The 18,698-nt window shown below is 35.0% G+C and overlaps 1 protein-coding gene across 1 annotated transcript; it reads right to left on the reverse strand.

Annotated features, from left to right (window-relative positions):
- Window positions 1-637: 637 nt before the first annotated feature.
- Window positions 638-18,561, reverse strand: LOC116295936 (uncharacterized). Its single transcript, XM_031703897.2, has 9 exons — window positions 18,322-18,561; window positions 15,722-15,803; window positions 12,914-13,045; window positions 10,393-10,498; window positions 9,854-9,911; window positions 8,552-8,718; window positions 3,154-3,293; window positions 2,943-2,985; window positions 638-1,922 (listed from the first exon to the last, which is right to left on the reverse strand). The coding sequence occupies exons 1-9, from the start codon at window positions 18,456-18,458 to the stop codon at window positions 1,210-1,212; spliced, it is 1,578 nt and encodes a 525-aa protein (XP_031559757.1). The 5' UTR covers window positions 18,459-18,561; the 3' UTR covers window positions 638-1,209.
- Between the last annotated feature and the right edge of the window lie 137 nt (window positions 18,562-18,698).

Below are 18,698 nucleotides of genomic sequence, written 5' to 3' on the forward strand. Positions count from 1 at the left end.
TATATTTATGCATGCACAAGTTCTCTACCAGCCACCAACACCAACACCAAAAAAACTAGTATATGACTGTATAGTATGATTTTAAATAACCCCCTTTGATTACTACTTCAATTTCTTTTTTTTTTAATTCTTTTGACATAATGGATGAAGAGCTTGGACTGGTTCACGAAATTCAGTACTCCCTTCTTCAAATGCAACAAATTTTAAACATTTTCAAAAAAACTATGCAATGTTAACCTTTTTTTGCGATTAGAGATGTGCAAACACTATATCTGTGAAACAGGAAGTACTAGACAGCTAGCACTAATAAGTACTAAAGGTAAGTACTGGTGAAGCAATAGAACTATAGAAATTCATAGATATTGCACTAATTTAGTACTGTTTAATAGATTAAGTGACAGCCCTCTACAACTCAGTTAAAAAATTATCCATGCAAATACCAGTAATAATTTGTCATGCAAATATTAAAGATAAGACTTAAGAATCTATTTTTAACTAAAAAGAACATTTTAAAACATACTCATAAAGTTATGATAATTTGATACAAAAAAGGCAATACAAGAGTTTTGCTAATACAACTTTTACATTCACATGAAATAAATTATATGTTCAAAGGTGAGAATAAAGTAGTTGTAAATATTTATCAGGACTGTTTTTAATGTGAAAGCAAACATTTCTCATTATGTTTTGGTTATGTAACCCAACATAGCGGCCATTACAATATTGGACTATGATTGCACTTGGCTCTTAACTTAATTTGGGGTGGTGTGGAATCACATCAAAAATGAGTAGGGTTTGTTGGTTATAGTCCCCTACTTACCATACAGTTTGTAGTCCAATGCAGATCAATAAGAAACTTTATTATGTCCAAATGATTTACCTTTCAGTTTCTTCTTCTTAATGCTTGATCTTTTCTTTTAATCTTCACTTTGACAGCATACTGTACAAGGGATTTTAAATACCTAATTTTTGTACTTACATCTTTAGTACTTATTCATTTGACCTCAACCTTTTAATAAATGTCCTTGCATTTATGTTGAAAATTAGTTATCCATTGCATTACAGTATGTTCCTACTTTTTCTTTTCTACTTAATGTCCTTGTTATTTGAAGGTATGTCATAGTTGCAGATACCTTTACAACTGCAAGCAAGTGCCAAAAACCAAACTCAAGTTTAATCTTCTTGTAAACCAAGATGTTATCAATGAGGTTATCTGGGCATCCATCCTCCTCTCATTCCTTGGTTCTGTGAAGGTGGGGCTCCAAACTGCTGTGGCCAAGGAAAATCAGCCCTTCCTTGAGGGTGTTGTACAGGTTGCATATTTGGTGGCATGGGTGGCAAAGGCGCTCTCATGGGTGACTGGCCCATTCCCAAGTTTTGAGGATTCTGCAGGCTGCCTAGACTCCTGGGGGGAATTCCATACATAGTACCCCCTGGCTGAAGAGGAGGAGCAGAGAAACCTGTAGGCTGTGGTTGTAGCTGACTTTGTTGGTACTGTATTGGCTGGGTAAGTCCTTGTGTTGGATAAGCCTGACCTGTATATATTGTTCCCATGTGCAAACCCTGTGCTGCTGGATAATGTAGGTTTGTCATGTATGAACCAACAGTTACTAAGGGAACACCAGATGATGATAATGTGCTTCCATATGTCGCACCAGAGTTGGTGTATTGGGTAACAGTGACAACACTTGCTTGAGTGACATTTGGAAGTTTGGGAACTGAACTGCTTGAAGAATTATTGAAAGATGTGTCTACTGACTGTGTGGGCCTGGAAGGTTCAGTAGTTAATGTTGTGGCTGGAGTTTTAGTTGTAGTTGGAGGAGCTGGACTAATGTTTTCAACTTGTAATTGGGTTGATGACTGACTTGATTGCTGTGTTATTGATGGTGGCAATGCTGATGGGAGAGGAGCTTGTTTTGATTCTAACAAGAAAAAAAAGACCATCTAATCCACTGAAAATTTTTCAAAATGTTTCCCAATAACATATGCACACTTTACCACAGGGTAACCAATTCTATTTTTCACCAAACATACCAACTGTACCAAATTGAATGGTAATACATTTGGTGAGGGGGCCCTGTCTTTGTGTCTCATAACGTATGCACACTTTACCACAGGGTGACCAATTCTATTTTTCACCAAACGTACCAACTGTACCAATGGTAATACATTTGGTGAAGGGGCCCGGTCTTTGTGTCTCATTATATATGCACACTTTACCACAGGGTAACCAATTCTATTTTTTCACCAAACGTACCAACTGTACCAAAGGTAATACGTTTGGTGAGGGGGCCCTGTCTTTGTCTCTCATTACGTATGCACACTTTACCACAGGGTAACCAATTCTATTTTTCACCAAACATACCAATTGTACCAATGGTAATACATTTGGTTAGGGGGCCTTTTCTTTGTGTCTCATTACGTATGCACACTTTACCACAGGGTAACCAATTCTATTTTTCACCAAACGTACCAACTGTACCAATGGTAATACATTTGGTTAGGGGGCCCTGTCTTCGTAGGCCACTTTAGCATTGGGTTACCTGTGGTAAAGTGTGCATATGTAATGAGACACAAAGACAGGGCCCCCTCACCAAATGTATTACCATTGGTACAGTTGGTACGTTTGGTGATTATTTATTCATGGCTTGCCATGAAAACCCAAATATACCATTAGTAATGCATTTGGTGATGGGAGGGTTCTAATTTTTTTTTTTTTCTAAGTCCTTTTTTATTTAATATTCTAAATGATTACATATGAGGACGTCATTCATAACCACGTCATGTAAATATTTAGTATACACACATTAAACAAGTTAATGATATGCACACATTTTGCATGTTAATTACTTTCACCAACTGTACCGATGGTAAACCAGCTTTTACCATCCGTATCAGTTCATCTATTTTGGACAAGCCTCAAAAGTTTTGGTTAAACAAACCTGATGAATTATTTTGTTTTGTTTCTGACGACGGCATTGGTTTCTGCAACATCCAACAATAAAAATTTCATCAGATAGCATAAAAAAAATCTAAACATGTTTTTTTAATGCACATTTTTTGTGCCTCTACTGATTTAAAACCATTACTGCCATTCACAGATAAAAATGGAAAGACATAAGCTGTCAAGGATAACAGTCTCAACCAACTCACTCTTTTCTTGATTGGAGGGCTGTAAGTAACAGAAGGACTAGAAGCTGCAGATGAACAAGCACTTGTATCTTCTAATATCCTTTCTTTTTCTTTTTCTTTCTTCTTACCACCATAAAGCACCAACATCATGTCAATAATTTCTGTTTGCACAAAGAAAATAATAAAGAAATACCTTTACTGACACGATTTTATGTGATTTCTTTAGGGAAGATTATCTCACAATTCTCTTTGAATGACCCCTCTTACTGGTATAATAGTAAGTAAGGAGAGTAAGCAATCATCTTTCTGTCGTTGACCCTATTCATAGTCTCAAAGGCTGCCCTATGGACTATAATCCTCCTTTCTCTTCAGTTTATCTTCTTATTAATCCTTATTAACTCTTGAATATTTACATAAATATTATCATTATTATTATTATTGAAATCCATGCTAGTAATTCAGCGAGTAATGTACATGGGAATGGTTTGAACACTGATGTAGTGGACCAGTCTACTATCTCGAATAATACTGTAGATGATATTATTTCAAGCAAAACCATTGATGAAAATTGTAATTCAAACAGTCAACAAAGCCAAAATTAAGAATCATTAAACATTCAAACTTCGCCCCACGATACCTCAGTGACAAAAATGGTGGAGGGGTTTTTCCTTCAAGTGATGACATTAATGGCAAGAAGATTATGTACTGAGTACATAGATCCCATCAGCATTGAAGCATTACTATCTAACAGATTGATTTCGCGCGACAAAGGATAGGGCGCAGTTTGACCAATCAGAATTGGCAAAGTCCTTTGTAGGATTATCGGGAAGTGTGTGACCAGAGTAAACAAATCTGATGTCATCGATGCAAGTGGCTCTCTTCAAGTATGCACTGGGCTGAAAAGTGGAAACAAGGCTGCGATTCATGCAAAGCGCCTCATCTTTGAAGACGATACAGATGCTGTTCTAATGCCTTTAATAGATCTGAACAGATCAGTACCCCTACACCACACAGGGTGCTGTGCCTGACCATAGCAACATATGCAGTCAATACTTACACACAGCCCGCGCAGCTCTTTGTTCTCAGTGGGCAAGAATTAGATCTAAAGAAGGCACCATGCAGGGTGATCCCCTTGCTATGAGCCTGTATGCCATTAGTTTTTAGCCGCTTATAACCCGATTACAACTGACAAGAGTAACCAAACAGTGCTGGTTCGCTGCTGACGCAACCTGAAGTGGCTCGCTAGATGAAGTCAAAAAGTGGTGGGTCGATCTTTCTAAAAAGGACCACCATTAGGATACTTCTCGAATGCAAAGAAGTGTTGGTTAACAACCAAGCCGGAGGAAGAAGATGCCGCAAGAAAGGTGTTTGCCGATACTGCAAACATCATTACATCTGAAGGCTACGAGCACCTTGGAGCAGTCATCGGATCCAGGTCATTCCTAGAGGAATATATTGGAGAGAAGGTGGAGGACTGGGTTCGTCAAGTTAGCAACCTTGCAGAGTTTGCCACATCCCAACCCTAAGGCGTGCTATGCCACTTTCACTGACCTACTTCAACCACTTGAGTGTGTGATAACTGAAATCCTGATTCCCACCATCACAGATCACCAAGTTACTACTATCGCCTTAGTTACTATCATCACCTAGTAACTACCATCACCAAGTTACTACTATCACCTAGTTACTACCATCACCTAGTTACTACCATCACCTAGTTACTACCATCACCTACTTACTACCATCACCAAGTTATTACTACAAATGCGGCAGATATGCACTCGGCAAGATTACAGGTAGGAGCTAAGAAAAACTAGCTCCAAAAGGTGATGCAAGAGATGGTTAAGAACAATCTAATCCCATGATCTCTGAGAGCCGTAGAGCTGGCATCAGAAAAAGGTCCTTTAAGCTGGCTAGCTGTAATACCCATAAAAGAGTTGGGATACGATCTAAACAAGCGAGAATTTAGACGCAATGAAGATAAGATATAATTGGGAAATCTCGGACTTATGTGAAAAAACTCCAAAAACTTGTGTGTGCGGAGATATCTTTGACGTTAACCATGCTTTGATTTGCAGGAACGATGGTTTTGTGATACAACACCACAACGAGCTACGAGATCTTGAAGCTGTAATGCTGAGCAATGTATGTAGTGACGTTGAGGTGGAGCCAGTTCTTCAGCAGATAACCAGAGAGACTCTCAACAGGGGAATGAATAGCGCCCCTGATTCTTGTCCCAACATCCATGCCCAAGGTTTCTGGGAGCAACAGAGAGCTGCATTCTTTGCTGTCCAGGTATGCCACCCAAATGCAGACTCATACCGTGAGCAGACTCCTGAGCAAGTGTACATTCAACATGAGGGTGAAAAGAAATGCCAATATGCCAACAGGGTCAGGAACAAGGAACATTTACGCCATTAGTATATAGTACAACAGGTGGAATGAGCACAGAATGCAAGATTTACCACAAACACTTAGTTGGGCCCTTATCGATTAAGAAGGGAAAGAGCTATCAAGCACCATGTCATGGGTTAGAGCCAAAGTGTCATTTGCACTCGTTTGTTCTGCTCTGCCCTGCCCGAGAGGATCATGATCTATTAGAAGAACACTTGACACTACAAACGTGGTGAACGTGGACTTCTCGCTCGATTAAGCTACCACCCGCATAACCAATTTTTTATAAAATAGGCTTTATAGTTTTATCTTTTAATATGTATATGTAAATATAAGACCGATATATATCTGTGCTTATTTTAAACTTGAAATTTATTTAGCATTTATTCTTTTAGCATTTTAAAATCATTATTCTTTTATATTCACATTATTATTGTTATTATTATTATTATTGTTGTTATTATCATTATTATTATTATTGATAAGAAGTGGTTTCTTGTAACATTTTTAGATAAAATTCAGCGATAAAACTTTACTAAAAAACATAATTATTATATTACACGACGTTTTGATGTTAACTGAACATCATTATCAAGTGTTAGAAAACTCATTAATAATTCATGAAGAAAACACAATAGAAATCATGACCATGAAGGTGATTTTATATCTGATATAGATTTGTCTTCATTTGCATTTAACTTGGATTTTCTCTATCAAGCTTGGTTCATTTGGTAAAGAATTCTGTACCATATGAGAACATACATCATGAGTTTTCTAAGCCATTTAATAAACTCGCAGATTGTGTCTTATTGAGTCTAAAACCACTCGGCTGGGCCTCGTGTTTTATACCCGATAAAACCTTCCTGCTCGTTTTTTAAACAGTACATAAAAAACTAAAAAACGTTAACTTATATACATGAATAATAATTGGCATAAAAAGGTGCGAAAATGAAAAACTATTTAATTTAAATATTGTACAATAAAATGATGAACAATGAGAGAATAAAAAAAAAGAAAAAAAGAAAAAAAAGAAAAAAGAAATAAAAACACTAATAAAATACTTTAGCCCAAATAGTCACATTGAATATTTAAACTGGGTTTCAGTTTGTTAATAAATAACATTTCATTAATTAAACAGTCCCATTTTGATGAGCATTTCTTTAAAATGTTAAAATGTTCTTGACTTATTAAGGAAAAGGTTCCATTGTTTTTCTCTTGAATGTTTACCGATTGATGATGTCTTTAGTTTATGTTCATCGATGCGTAGGTGTAGATGTCACGTCGTGTAGCCAATGTAATCTGCATCGCACAGATCACATTTATGATGATAAACATTGCAGTGTTGATTAACAATTGGTGGTTTTTGTTCCTTGTGTTTTTTGTCTTGTTCAAGTTTTTTATCACTTGATAATGACGTTCAGTTAACATCGAAACGTCGTGTAATATTATGTTTTTTAGTAAAGTTTTATCGCTGAATTTTATCTAAAAATTATTATTATTATTATGTAGCAGTGTTAAAATTGAGTATGCACCATACAAGTGGACAGTAGGGCGCTAAGCATAACGTAAAGGCCAATCTAACCCTTAAAAGCTTCTAATTACAATTCTTCTTTATATGATGAACTAGTGACCCTTGTCTATAATAATAGTGATGTTTCTAATCACAATAGCTATATATCCTAAAAAGAATTAAACTCTAGTTATCAAAACTTAGAAAAAAATATCATTCTAATCTCTAAAAACACCCAACTAGAGTGGTGAGCAAAATTAAATGAATCTATTTGAATTAGAAGATCTAAATAACAATGATTAGTTCTAAATCCTTCAATTATTTGTGATTTGCTTAAAATTATATTAAATATTATATAGCTAATTTTAATCTAATTTAACTTCTTTTGTAGGTACTGTCTCCTTATAATATTATATAATTACGTATTCTAATAAAAACTATAGGTAAAAATCTGAATAATTATTATATTAAATACAAGTATTTATCAAAAAAAAAAAAAGATTTGGATCTATATCTCAAAGTACTAAAGTCTAAGTCTAAGCTAAATTATAACAACCTAATAAATGACTATAAATCTATATAATTATAATGTTCAATGTTCAGTGCAGTGATTTGAAAGTACGTGCAATGTTTAGTGTAGATGAAATGACAGCTTTCTGCATTTTTATAAGTGTGTCACTTCCTCTTTTTGTTCCCAAGAGCTTGCTCATGCACTCTTCCAAGTCTGTTGAATATCCTCCTAAAACGTCTATTTTGTTGTTGTGTTGAACATCCCAAAAAGCTTGATCATCCTCATTTTCGTACAGAGACTTGGGGACTACGAGCGAACAACAAGGTGGTACACTATCAACCAAGCCATACTCTTTAAGAAGCTCGAAAAAGAGTATCATTAAGCCGGAATTATGCCTCCATACATACTTAGTTTGTGCCAAAGTGGAACATCCCGCTATAATGTGTGGAACACTTTCTAGGTCAGTTCTGCACAGTCTACACTTCAGGTCATTTTCAGGTGCTGAGCCAATCTTCTTGGCATAATACAACTTAGTTGGTAGTAGTTGTTCATAAAGTTCATGCATACCTGCTATGACAAGCGAGGGGCATGAGTTCCACTTCTTCAGCCAACCAAAGCACTATCATCATTCCATCGTTGGCTCATTAGTTTACCTTGCCACTTTTCTTCTTTTATGGTGTTTCTGATTTACTAACCACTATGTTCTTTGATTGCAGTGCTAACTTGTTTGATGGGGATTTCTTTTCCTTCCGCGTTAAGGCATGATGGGTTAGGATATTATTATCATTTATTATTATTATTATTATTATTATTATTATTTGGTCCCTACTACTACTTCTAATTACTTTTTATGACTTTTTGTAAATTTTGGTTTTTTCTTATACATTAAATATTTAATTATTGCTTGTAAATTGACCTGAAGAGCCCTATGGGGAGTCCAAATAACAAAAATAATTTTTGTGTAGACATTGATGACAACAATGCTCTATGCAGGTCAATGTTACCTGAGACTGTTCCTTCATTAACACTTTTTGCAAACGATGTCCACCAGTGTTTGGCTTGAACTCCAGTAGCAGACTGCAAGTCATAATTGTTGAACTTGGCAGCTAGAGCCAGCATTGCGACAGCAATGGTTTCAGGTTTATATCTCAAGCACAGGGTGGTTGACAGACTGTAACATAAATACAGTGTTCAGATAATTGTATCAATGGCTTAAAGGGTTACATGTCTGTCCCTCTTTCAGAAAAGACAGAAAAGCAAGTCCTTATGCTAAATTACACATTACATGGTTTCAATTTGAAATATACACTTGTGTTGAAGTTGTTCCCCAAGCATTTCTAGATAGGGTAAAGTTCTAGATTTTTTTCTAAGAATTTCTTTTCTTCTCCAAATAATCTCATCAGATCTTGTGATGAGTCCAGATATTGCAATTTTGGTCAAAGTAGAGTTTGACACCACAGTTAGTTGCCAGGTGAACAATTTCCTCTGTACAAGATCTCTCCGATTAAAGGTCATTTGTGCATGATTTAAGGTCATTTGTGCCCACAGGGAGCATGGATTATAAAGGATATAATGCAAAACGTTATATTTTTTAATAATTATTGAAAGTTCACTCATAGCCTGCATAGCGGCTCTTTGGGAGGGGGATTGGGACAAGGGGGCAGAGCAAAAGGGAACGGAAGGGAGAGCCTGCTTGCAACCCCTAGGTTTTTTATATGTTTGTGTATATGCTTACTTATCACGTCATTAGCATATCAATTTCCACCAATCAGATTTCACCAGAAGTAAACAAACTTCTGTCACTTTCACATGTTGTAACATGTGCGTTCGTCGGCTTGTTATATCCTAAATCAAAATCAAAACACCGATTTACTTGAAGATTACAATTTTGTCAAATATTTTGTTTACTAATCCGACAAAGGTTGTAAGAAACAGAGCACCGTTGAATCTAAACGACGAATGCAGAATTTGCCTTGCTGATCTCATATCAACCACAAAGTGTTAGTTTGAAAATTTATTTAAACCACCAGGGAGGAAGGAGAGAAAAGGTTTGATTTTCTCGCAAGCATTTTGTAGGGAAATAGGTATGGTATTGACTTGGAAAAAAGCAACAAGTCAGAACGAATCTGTCGTCCTTGTGGCAGGAAAATTAGAAATGCTCACAAAACTATCAAGTACCTTCATTCAAAACTAAGCACAAGTGATCATGATGAATCAACGAGAAGTATAAAATGCTCACTACCGACCAAACCCCCTCCCCAAGAGCCGCTATGCAGGCTAAGAGACTCATCTCAGTATGAACTAACCTATCATTAATAAAGGTCCATGCCATCTGTACAAGCTTGTTCAATTTTTCCCTATCACCTGGTATCAATTATTAAACAATGGTAAGATTTCTCTCATAAAAGCTGATTTGCTTTTAAATGAAACACAGTCTTTTGGTTTTCGCAGGTCAAGTTTGTATGTGAGTTTTTGATTTCCATGTGGATGATTAGGTAAATTAAAATACTGGAGGGGTAATAGACTCTTTTCTAGTTCCAAATAACTGCTGTGTTTCTTGATTACAGACTCATTTACTCAGGCTTAGCCTCGATTTTGTGAAGAATATTCATGTGTTCCAGTCAAGGTCCATTAAGTCTTAAAGTGTTTGTATTATTATTGTGCATTCTTTACTTTACCATTGGTATTTGTGAATATTTAGACACTGATTTGAGGCTAAGCCTGAGTAAATGAGTCTGTAATCAAGAAACACAGCAGTAATTTGGAACTGGAAAAGGGTCTATTGAGTATAGTATTATGTAAGTGGACATCACAACATGTGACTTTAAATTATTTGTAATCACACCTTTAAGTGCTTTTCCAAACTTGAGAAGACAGGAATATGGATGGTCTACTTGTAAGTCAAATTTGATTGTCTGTAATAAAACTCTTTCGTAAACCATCACTTCCTCCTATAACATAAATCATAAAAATATATAGGAATTAATTAATTAATGTGTTTTATTGAGACACATGGATGTTAATTTGATAACATTCATGGAAATTGTACATAAAACATTAATGATCTTCAAGTTAACAACAACGGCATTTTAGAATCTAAAGACATATAATGGTTTTTGCTCTAAAAGCAACAATGGTTAATAATTTCCAATTAATCGTAAACCATGTGAAGAAATCACAGCATTGGGAAATTGAAAACGCAATGTTGTATTATAAGCAATACATGTTTTTGCTCTAAAAGCAACAATAGTTAATAATTTCCAATTAATCGTAAACCATGTGAAGAAATCACAGCATTGGGAAATTGAAAATGCAATGTTGTATTATAAGCAATACATGTGAATGTTAAGCTAATTCCCAAGCAGACTATTGTTTTTCTTTCTTAAGGATGTTTGCAGGCAAATGTTCCAACGTTAAACTTTTTTCCATACTTTCATTGATGAAAGATATTGGATTTGGGGTCACCGTGCTTGTTCTGGAGATAATTCGCATGATATTCAGCACTAATTGAATGTCTTATCAACTATTGGAGATTGTGGACCAATTGGACTGCATAAATAAAGATGGTCTACTGATCATGACTTTCAGAGCAACTTTCAGAGCAGATGTAATGAGTTTTAGTGGAAATAGCTTATAAGCAGAGTTAAAGATCCTACAACAAACTTGTTTTCAACTATTTGCCAACTATTTGTTATGAAGGAGTGAATTATAAAATGTGCCAATCCAAAGTGCCAATCCAAAAACCATTTATATGTACTTTCATGGAAAAACCATTATGAGAAGTTGGAGAACCATACATTAATGTATTATAAGTCAAACACATCATTGTTTCAGCTTACTAACCATTAAGAGGAAATGTTTTTCAATAATGAGCAATAATTGCAAAAAGTGTCAAAATCTAGACGTTCGTTTGAGTTTTGATCCTAATTTTGGTTTTGGGTTAACACTCAAAACCTTTTTTAAACAGTTAGAAACTGATGTATTATGATAAAATGCCTGTTTGAAGCAGTATTTTCAATTGTACAGTACCAATATGTTTTGTTGCATTTGTGTTAGAATGTTGCTTTGTCTGGCTTTTTTATAGAAAATAAATAGGAAATAAGCAAATGAAGGCCTAAACCTCATTTTTGAATAAAATTTTTGCTTTGGGTTAACATTTTGATTCCACTTTCATTGGTCATCTCCACTTCCAAACAAGTTAAACTTTCTGAATAATAAGATTTTAGCCTTGTTCAACAGCTTTTCTTCATTAGAATAGTTTTTGGCGCTCACTGCTTGAATACCAAAAGAATTCTCTCTTAATGTTTTTTATTATATAATCCATAAACGGGAAGTATTCTGTTTTTCCATTTATGTTTTTTGAATGGAAATTACTGTATTTACCATTCTAAAAACCATTATGTTTTTTAGAAATTTTTTCATGTGTATAAAGTAAGGCCTAGGGCAAAAGTCCAACTTTCCATGCAGCGAACTTAATTGCATCAAAGAATGCCGCCTCATTATCACCTGATATCCATTGTTTTTAATGGGTTCAGTGCATGGAAAGTTCGATGTTTACCCTAGACCTAAGGTATTTTGTCTCCAGATATAGCAGGGCTTAAAATAACAGCTGGACATTGGACCATGTCTGCCCAGAATTGGAACTTATCAGGTCAAATCTTTGTATTGCCGATAATTTTGACCAGTAACGTTGAGCCAGAAAGTGATATGACCAAGCTAAAACTTACTTGGCCAGTCACCATGACTGGTGACTTACCAGCCATTATTTTAAGCCTTGTATTGAGGATCAGGATTCTCACAAGCATCCCTAGGATCACGAAGTAAAACGACTTCAATCATAGATTTTTGTCTTGCTATTTAAAACAAATATGGATGCTAATTAACATGGGATTTAAATTACGACTTCCAAGCACATTGACTCATGCTCAATCAATCAATCAACTGAACTAATCAGAATGGGTAAATAATCATAATAGATTGACACATTCATGTTGTTTTATCTACAATACACCTAATTGAAAAAACGTTGTCGGGTTCAAAAAAAGGTTATATCATCAAAGCTAAGACCGAAGGGGAGCATGGGAAGACAAACAATTATGCTAATTTCATGTGCATTGCAGTTTTCCCTTCCTGTGCACATTTTAAGCATCATGGCTTTGGCATGTTGTTTATCTAGGTTGACCGACTTTGCTCTACTGTGCATTTTTACATGTCTATATGCAAATATAATACACATTTCAGAGTACCCAAAATCCTTTTCAGTCTTAGCTTTGATGATATGACCTTCTCCAACCCGACTACATTTTTTCAATTAGGTGTACACAAGGCCATTGACTTAAGCCATGATTACATGTGTTCTAGCTTACCTTTGGATCTTCACCAAATGATTCAAACTGCTGTTCTGTTAATAGAGTTTTTGCTGTTTTGATGATATCACGACATTTTTTAGGTGTTTCTTCTACTTTTCCAGCAAGAAATAAACAAGCAGCACCAGTTACCTGTAAAATAGAAGAAAATATCTCTTTAAATAAGAAATCACATCTTCCAATTTTGTTTATGGTGTGCTAGATAATGCATGGGAATCACATAGCATGTGACATCAACCTCTATTATATTTTTTACCTTTGAGATGAAAAATTGATCTAAGGGACTTGTCATAAAGTATAGAGGGAGGTGGGGGGGAGGCGAAATCAGGGGGTGGCTCACATAATTTTTAACTCCTTCAAAGGGATGGGCTGTTGATAAAATTTGACAACTAAAATGGGTGGGCCATTACAAAATAGAGTATTATAATTGTCATCATCAGAACTTCTCAAGGAAATTTGCAGTTGCAGAGGATCTGGTTAGGAAGTATGTAGAACATCTGCAGTACCTTCAAATGAAAAAACACATGCTGACCACTTACCGGCCACTAACCAATCACTAACAGCCAACTTACAGACCATTTACCAACGACTTATTGACTTTACCGATTACTTCCCTACCTCTTACTGTACAGTGCAGATTGTTCACTATTACTCATAACGTTAAGCATTATTATTCAGCTTTCATCAACATTGCATTAAAAGGTGGCTGGGCAGAAAATAATAATTTATAGCTAATTGATGTAAATCGCTTCTTTATTTGAATTTGTCTCAACACAATTGTATTCGTACTTTGTTTTAAAGGGGATTGATTCACAGGGAACCCAAACTAGCCAAGTGTCCCGAAGGTTAAAGTCTGTTGATGTGGGCACTATTAGTGATGACATTATGGCTTCCCCCCTACTAAACAGTACCGGCTTGGATACTTTGGATAAACTAGTGGACTCTTACAATACGACACTAGTATCGTCTCTGGTTGATATTCATGCCCCTTTACAATCCAAGAAAACTGTCAACAGACCTCAGGTTCCATGGATGAACGGTGACATTAAAACATCAATAAAGAATAGAAGAAGGGCGGAGCGTAGGTGGCGAGCCAATAAGACCGTTGAACACCTTGCAGAATTTAAACAGAGGAAAAATTATGCTCCTATGCTGATGAATAGAGCTCAACAAATGTACTACTGTGACTTTATCAATGATAACAGTTCCCACCAGGGCAAGCTGTTTAGGGCAGCCAAAAGTCTGTTATCAGACCCTGTTATCTGACTTGTGTGATGCAAAAACCATGGCTATTATATTGGTACTTATTTCGTACGTAAAATAAGTGACATCCACACTAAGTTGGGTAAAAATGACTCGCCCCACGTCCTAAGGAGAGAGGATGATTTTCGCAGTGGTGTGGTGTTTTCAGAGTTCCAGTCCCTTTCTTTGGAAAATGTATGTAATCTAATCACCTGCTCTAGCAAGAAAAAGAAAAAACCTAGGCTGTGGAATGCATTAGCATTAGATATTAGATCATCACCGTCTCTTGGTATTTTTAAATTGAAACTTAAGACACATTATTTTAAATTAGCTTAGTATTAATAATTGTTACCAATAGCCATGTATTGTTAGTTTATTACTTTTTAGATAACTTGTTTTATAATCTAGTTTCTTAGATTCCATATTTTTGTACAATTTACAGTTCGTTTACATTCTATATATCAATAAAGTTATCATTTATTGTAAATATCTTTTTTTTTCTCTCTCTCTTTTTTTTAATTAACACTTACAATTGTAAAGCACATTTGATCATTTCGCCATGGAAAATTGCGCTATAGAATTTATTAAGTTATTATTATTATTAGATAATTATTAGATAAAAGCACTAGATGAAAGAAATTATGGCAAGTTTGGTGGGAAATATGCATCATTACTGGTGTCTCAATGGCCATACTTTTAGCCCAATCGACCGATATTTTGTCCATGTAAAAGATTAAAAAGATTTTTAAAAGTAAAAGATTAGTAAAAGATAATTGAAATATTCTTATAACATTAGGATAGCGTTAAATCTTAAAACATTTTTTGAGTCTTTAATGTTCGTAAAGCGCTGTTGAACTAAAGGAATTAGCGCTATATACACATTTTACCAACCACTTACCGACATCTTACTAACACCTTGCCGACCACTTACCGACACCTTACCATACAGTGTGGACTGTGCACAATAGCCAATCAAACGTATGATGCTGGACGTAACAAAACTACTAGATATTACCTTACATTGTATAGTGAATTAAACTTTTGATATACTGTGTAAAACTATTAAGCATACTTTGAGCCTTTGACTCTACTGGAGTCTTGATAACAATTAATGGTGAGCAGTAATTATATGCTCTACTGCAGCTACAAGCTTTTGGAAGATGTGACTGCATGTGATTGTCCCACACGTAGAGCAGGTGGTATCACTCTCCATCTAGATTAAAAATCTGTGGTGTACATACTTTGGATGAGTATTTCCTCCCAAATGCCTAGATATTAGCTGTTCAAAAAGTTGATGTTACTAATATAAAAACTAATACTAACTAACATAAGTTAGTCAAATCCAACTAGCAGTCTATCATCAATGCTGCGTTCTGGTTGGATAACCTAATAGTAGGCTATAAGTTATAGCCTACTAGTAGTAATAAGCGCCTGCTTTAAAAGCCAAAAAATTGAATTTAAGGTTAATTCAGGACTTGTTTGCATCTATATATTTGACCGACTAGTTAGATTTGACTAAAACAATATTATTCCTCTCGCCCTCATGGCCCATGTTCATTCTCTTACCCAACGTGAAAAGTTTTTGAAGGATTGTATCATATAAAACCTGTGAAAATACACAGCTCCTGTAGCCATGGTGTCATATCGTCTACGGTTGCTTGATTAAAGATCATAATTGATATTGGAATACGTCATAATAATAATAAATTATTCATTAAACATTAAATATACATGAACAATAATTTTGACAGACGTTTTAGCTAGTTTTTAGCATGTACTTCAGTAAAAGTTAAATTAACATTAGCTGCATGAGAGGAATAGTTTGTAAATTATCTTAGGTTATCCCTATCAATAATATTTTTAAGTTTAAGTTTCCTTCTTATTCAATTATTGTACAGTGTAGTTTTCAACACACCAATAAGTTATCTGGTTTTTTGTCCACCTATCGCAAATCCTATAGCTGCCCGTCTACTTTATTACAAATTGTTGAAGATGTCAAACTTGAATAAGATAATAAGAAATTATCTGCTATTGTTGGTTTAGATCTTTCTAAGGCTTTTGATTTTCTACCCCATGAAATTGGCAAATTAAAGGCATATGACTTATCTGTCAATAGTATTGCTTTGCTAACTAGCTATCTTAGTGATCAAGATCTGTGACACCACATCGAATTGGTCCACCGTATCTAGATATATTCCTCAGGGATTGGTCATAGATATGGTCTACATTTATTAAGGTGTTTTGTTGGGCCTAAGCTTTGAAATTCTAGTTCTTATCATAAATTACCATTAAATGAGTTCAAATTAGCCATTAAGAATCTAATTTTTTCTGCTGATTGCTGTTTGTTTCGTAATTTTAAATAATGAAGATGAACTGTTAAGTTCAAAAACATTCAACAATACTACTTAAATGGTAACCATCAAATTATATGAATTTTAAATAAGCTTTTGACTTTTTGATTTTTTAAATTTAAATGGTTTTCTTCCTTTTTAGTAGAGTATAGTCATTTGGAGACATTAGCATGTATACTAGTTAATTTCCCATGAATAAATTCACTTTTTTAAATTCTGAGAAATATGTTAACAGCTGACAGAAAGAAAATAAGTCATTGTTATTACAATCGTCGTGCGTGTGAGCTTTAAACTTTGAAGTTTTGTTGTGTGTACTCAGTCATGGCTTCAAGGTCAAGCGTAAAATTATTACAATTTATGTGCAGACAATTGCCAATTTGGCTTACATTTGTAAAGCTTAAGAAATACATGTATGAGGAAACAATTTTTTTAAGTTTTTTAATTTGGCATGTTTGGATTTTTTAAGTTAAGGTTAATAAATGTCAAATTTATCAAGAAATGCATTCATTGGCTAGAATTTGACATAAAGTTTGACACTTGAAGGGATTGCCGCAAGTCATTTCAAGTCGCTCGGTAGTCTGACGTTTGTCATGTGTTTTCTTGTTCAAACTTCAGCATTTAATTCCTTAAATAACATAAATTTTGTGACGAAGCCAAGATCCATCTTTACTGGTGTCAAATGGATTGAAGGAACTCCAGATAATCCAATAATCCAATAATAGAGAAATTGTTATCAAAAGTCAGTCTCCTTTAGGCCATGCATGCTTTGTTGAACAGGTATGTTTATGAAATAGCTTTCAGATTTTATCGATATCAAAAAGAGATGATTTTTAGGCATGTTTTGGCCCATTTTAAAGTAAAATGAACAATCTAATTAATGAGCAATTCAAATTTAGTTAATTTTGAATCATATTTTTTTTCTAAGTTGTGTAATTGAATGAATCAATTCAGTTCATGGTTTTTGAAGACTCCCTTTATATTTTCATAGAAGTGAGGAGCCTGGTCATGGCAGACACGCGTTTGTTCTGAATGAAAACAAAAAAAAAAATTTTCTCAATTGTTAAAAGTGCAATATTTTAAAATCAAAAACAGATGCCGTTCATCTTCGGGACCAAGGCATGAATTCTGTGTGGTTTTTGTTTGCATAAGTTCAGTGGTTTAGGAGGAGTTCTTGGACGACACTTTAGTGCTTAGAGCAGTTTTCGTATGAAAAAGTTGGTGCTATATGCGTGCTTTGTAGTGACCGTGATGTTGTCTAGACTCTTAGTTGGGGGATTTTTTTTCCGCACAATGTGATTGATTGGACAGTGCTGTGACATTGGCGTGACCGTGTCCACACCGTGTTCCCAGCCGCACTTCGGACATTTGATTGGATGAAGAGTAAATTCTTGTACAATGTGATTGGTCTGGCGTATGCCTTGCCGTGTCATGACCGTGTTCGTGCCGTGAGTTTCCCTCAGTCATGCAAAAACTGCTTTAGCAAAATATATAGTAGTATGATGCTATCAAAAATTCGAATTGAAATAAAGCTTATTGTATTGTATTGTATCGTAACAGTGTCCCAACTAGTAATTATTGCTACTTACTATCAGTGTGAATTAATTTTTCAATCAAAATGTATTAGGTAAAGGCGGATCATTTTAAAATTATACCTATTCCTACTCTATAACTCTGAGGTAGGAGACTAATAAAGTATGAACTGTGCCTAAATTAAAAACTTCTGATTTGTATTTCTGTCTTTCAGTAAAAGCTTTTGTCGTTTTAAGCTGAAATGAAGTATATATTGTTTAGTTTATCAGGGTTAGTCAAGGATACAGTCCCATTTTGTTACCGCAATCAACGATGAACCTCGTGGCCTCTTTTCGGTACCGACATTCTGTTGAATAATCAATTCCATCTAGTCTAGAAGGTGTTCGAAGTATCCCCTCTTGATTGAACAACCAGTTAGGCATTATAATAGAATGCTTAGCCACTAACACCAAGATTAAAAGCTGCAGTTCATGGACACGTTTTGACAACCTTGTTTTTCGCCATTTTGATTTTATCGCTGTCCGAGTTGGCATGGGACTGCACAGGGTACCCGAAAAACTTCAGAAACTACACAGACACTTTTATTTCAGGGTCGGAGACTAAAGATATTATAGATAAAAGACAGTCAAGTTAGTATTTCGAACTAATTCGAACGGTTTTCT

The sequence above is a fragment of the Actinia tenebrosa genome, unplaced genomic scaffold (genome assembly GCF_029948245.1).
Source record: "Actinia tenebrosa isolate PJP-AT-01 unplaced genomic scaffold, QUT_ActTen_1.0 PGA_scaffold12__29_contigs__length_12842862, whole genome shotgun sequence".
NCBI classification, from domain to species: Eukaryota; Metazoa; Cnidaria; class Anthozoa; order Actiniaria; family Actiniidae; genus Actinia; species Actinia tenebrosa.

Coding starts and splice junctions, on each gene's coding strand:
- LOC116295936 (XM_031703897.2), bottom strand. CDS start 18,458: ATGCCTAACTGGTTGTTCAATCAAGAGGGGATACTTCGAACACCTTCT. Junction 13,046..15,721: donor TCAAAAACTTTTCACGTTGG/GTAAGAGAATGA, acceptor TCTATTTTACAG/GTAACTGGTGCTGCTTGTTT. Junction 2,986..3,153: donor GCCCTCCAATCAAGAAAAGA/GTGAGTTGGTTG, acceptor TGGATGTTGCAG/AAACCAATGCCGTCGTCAGA.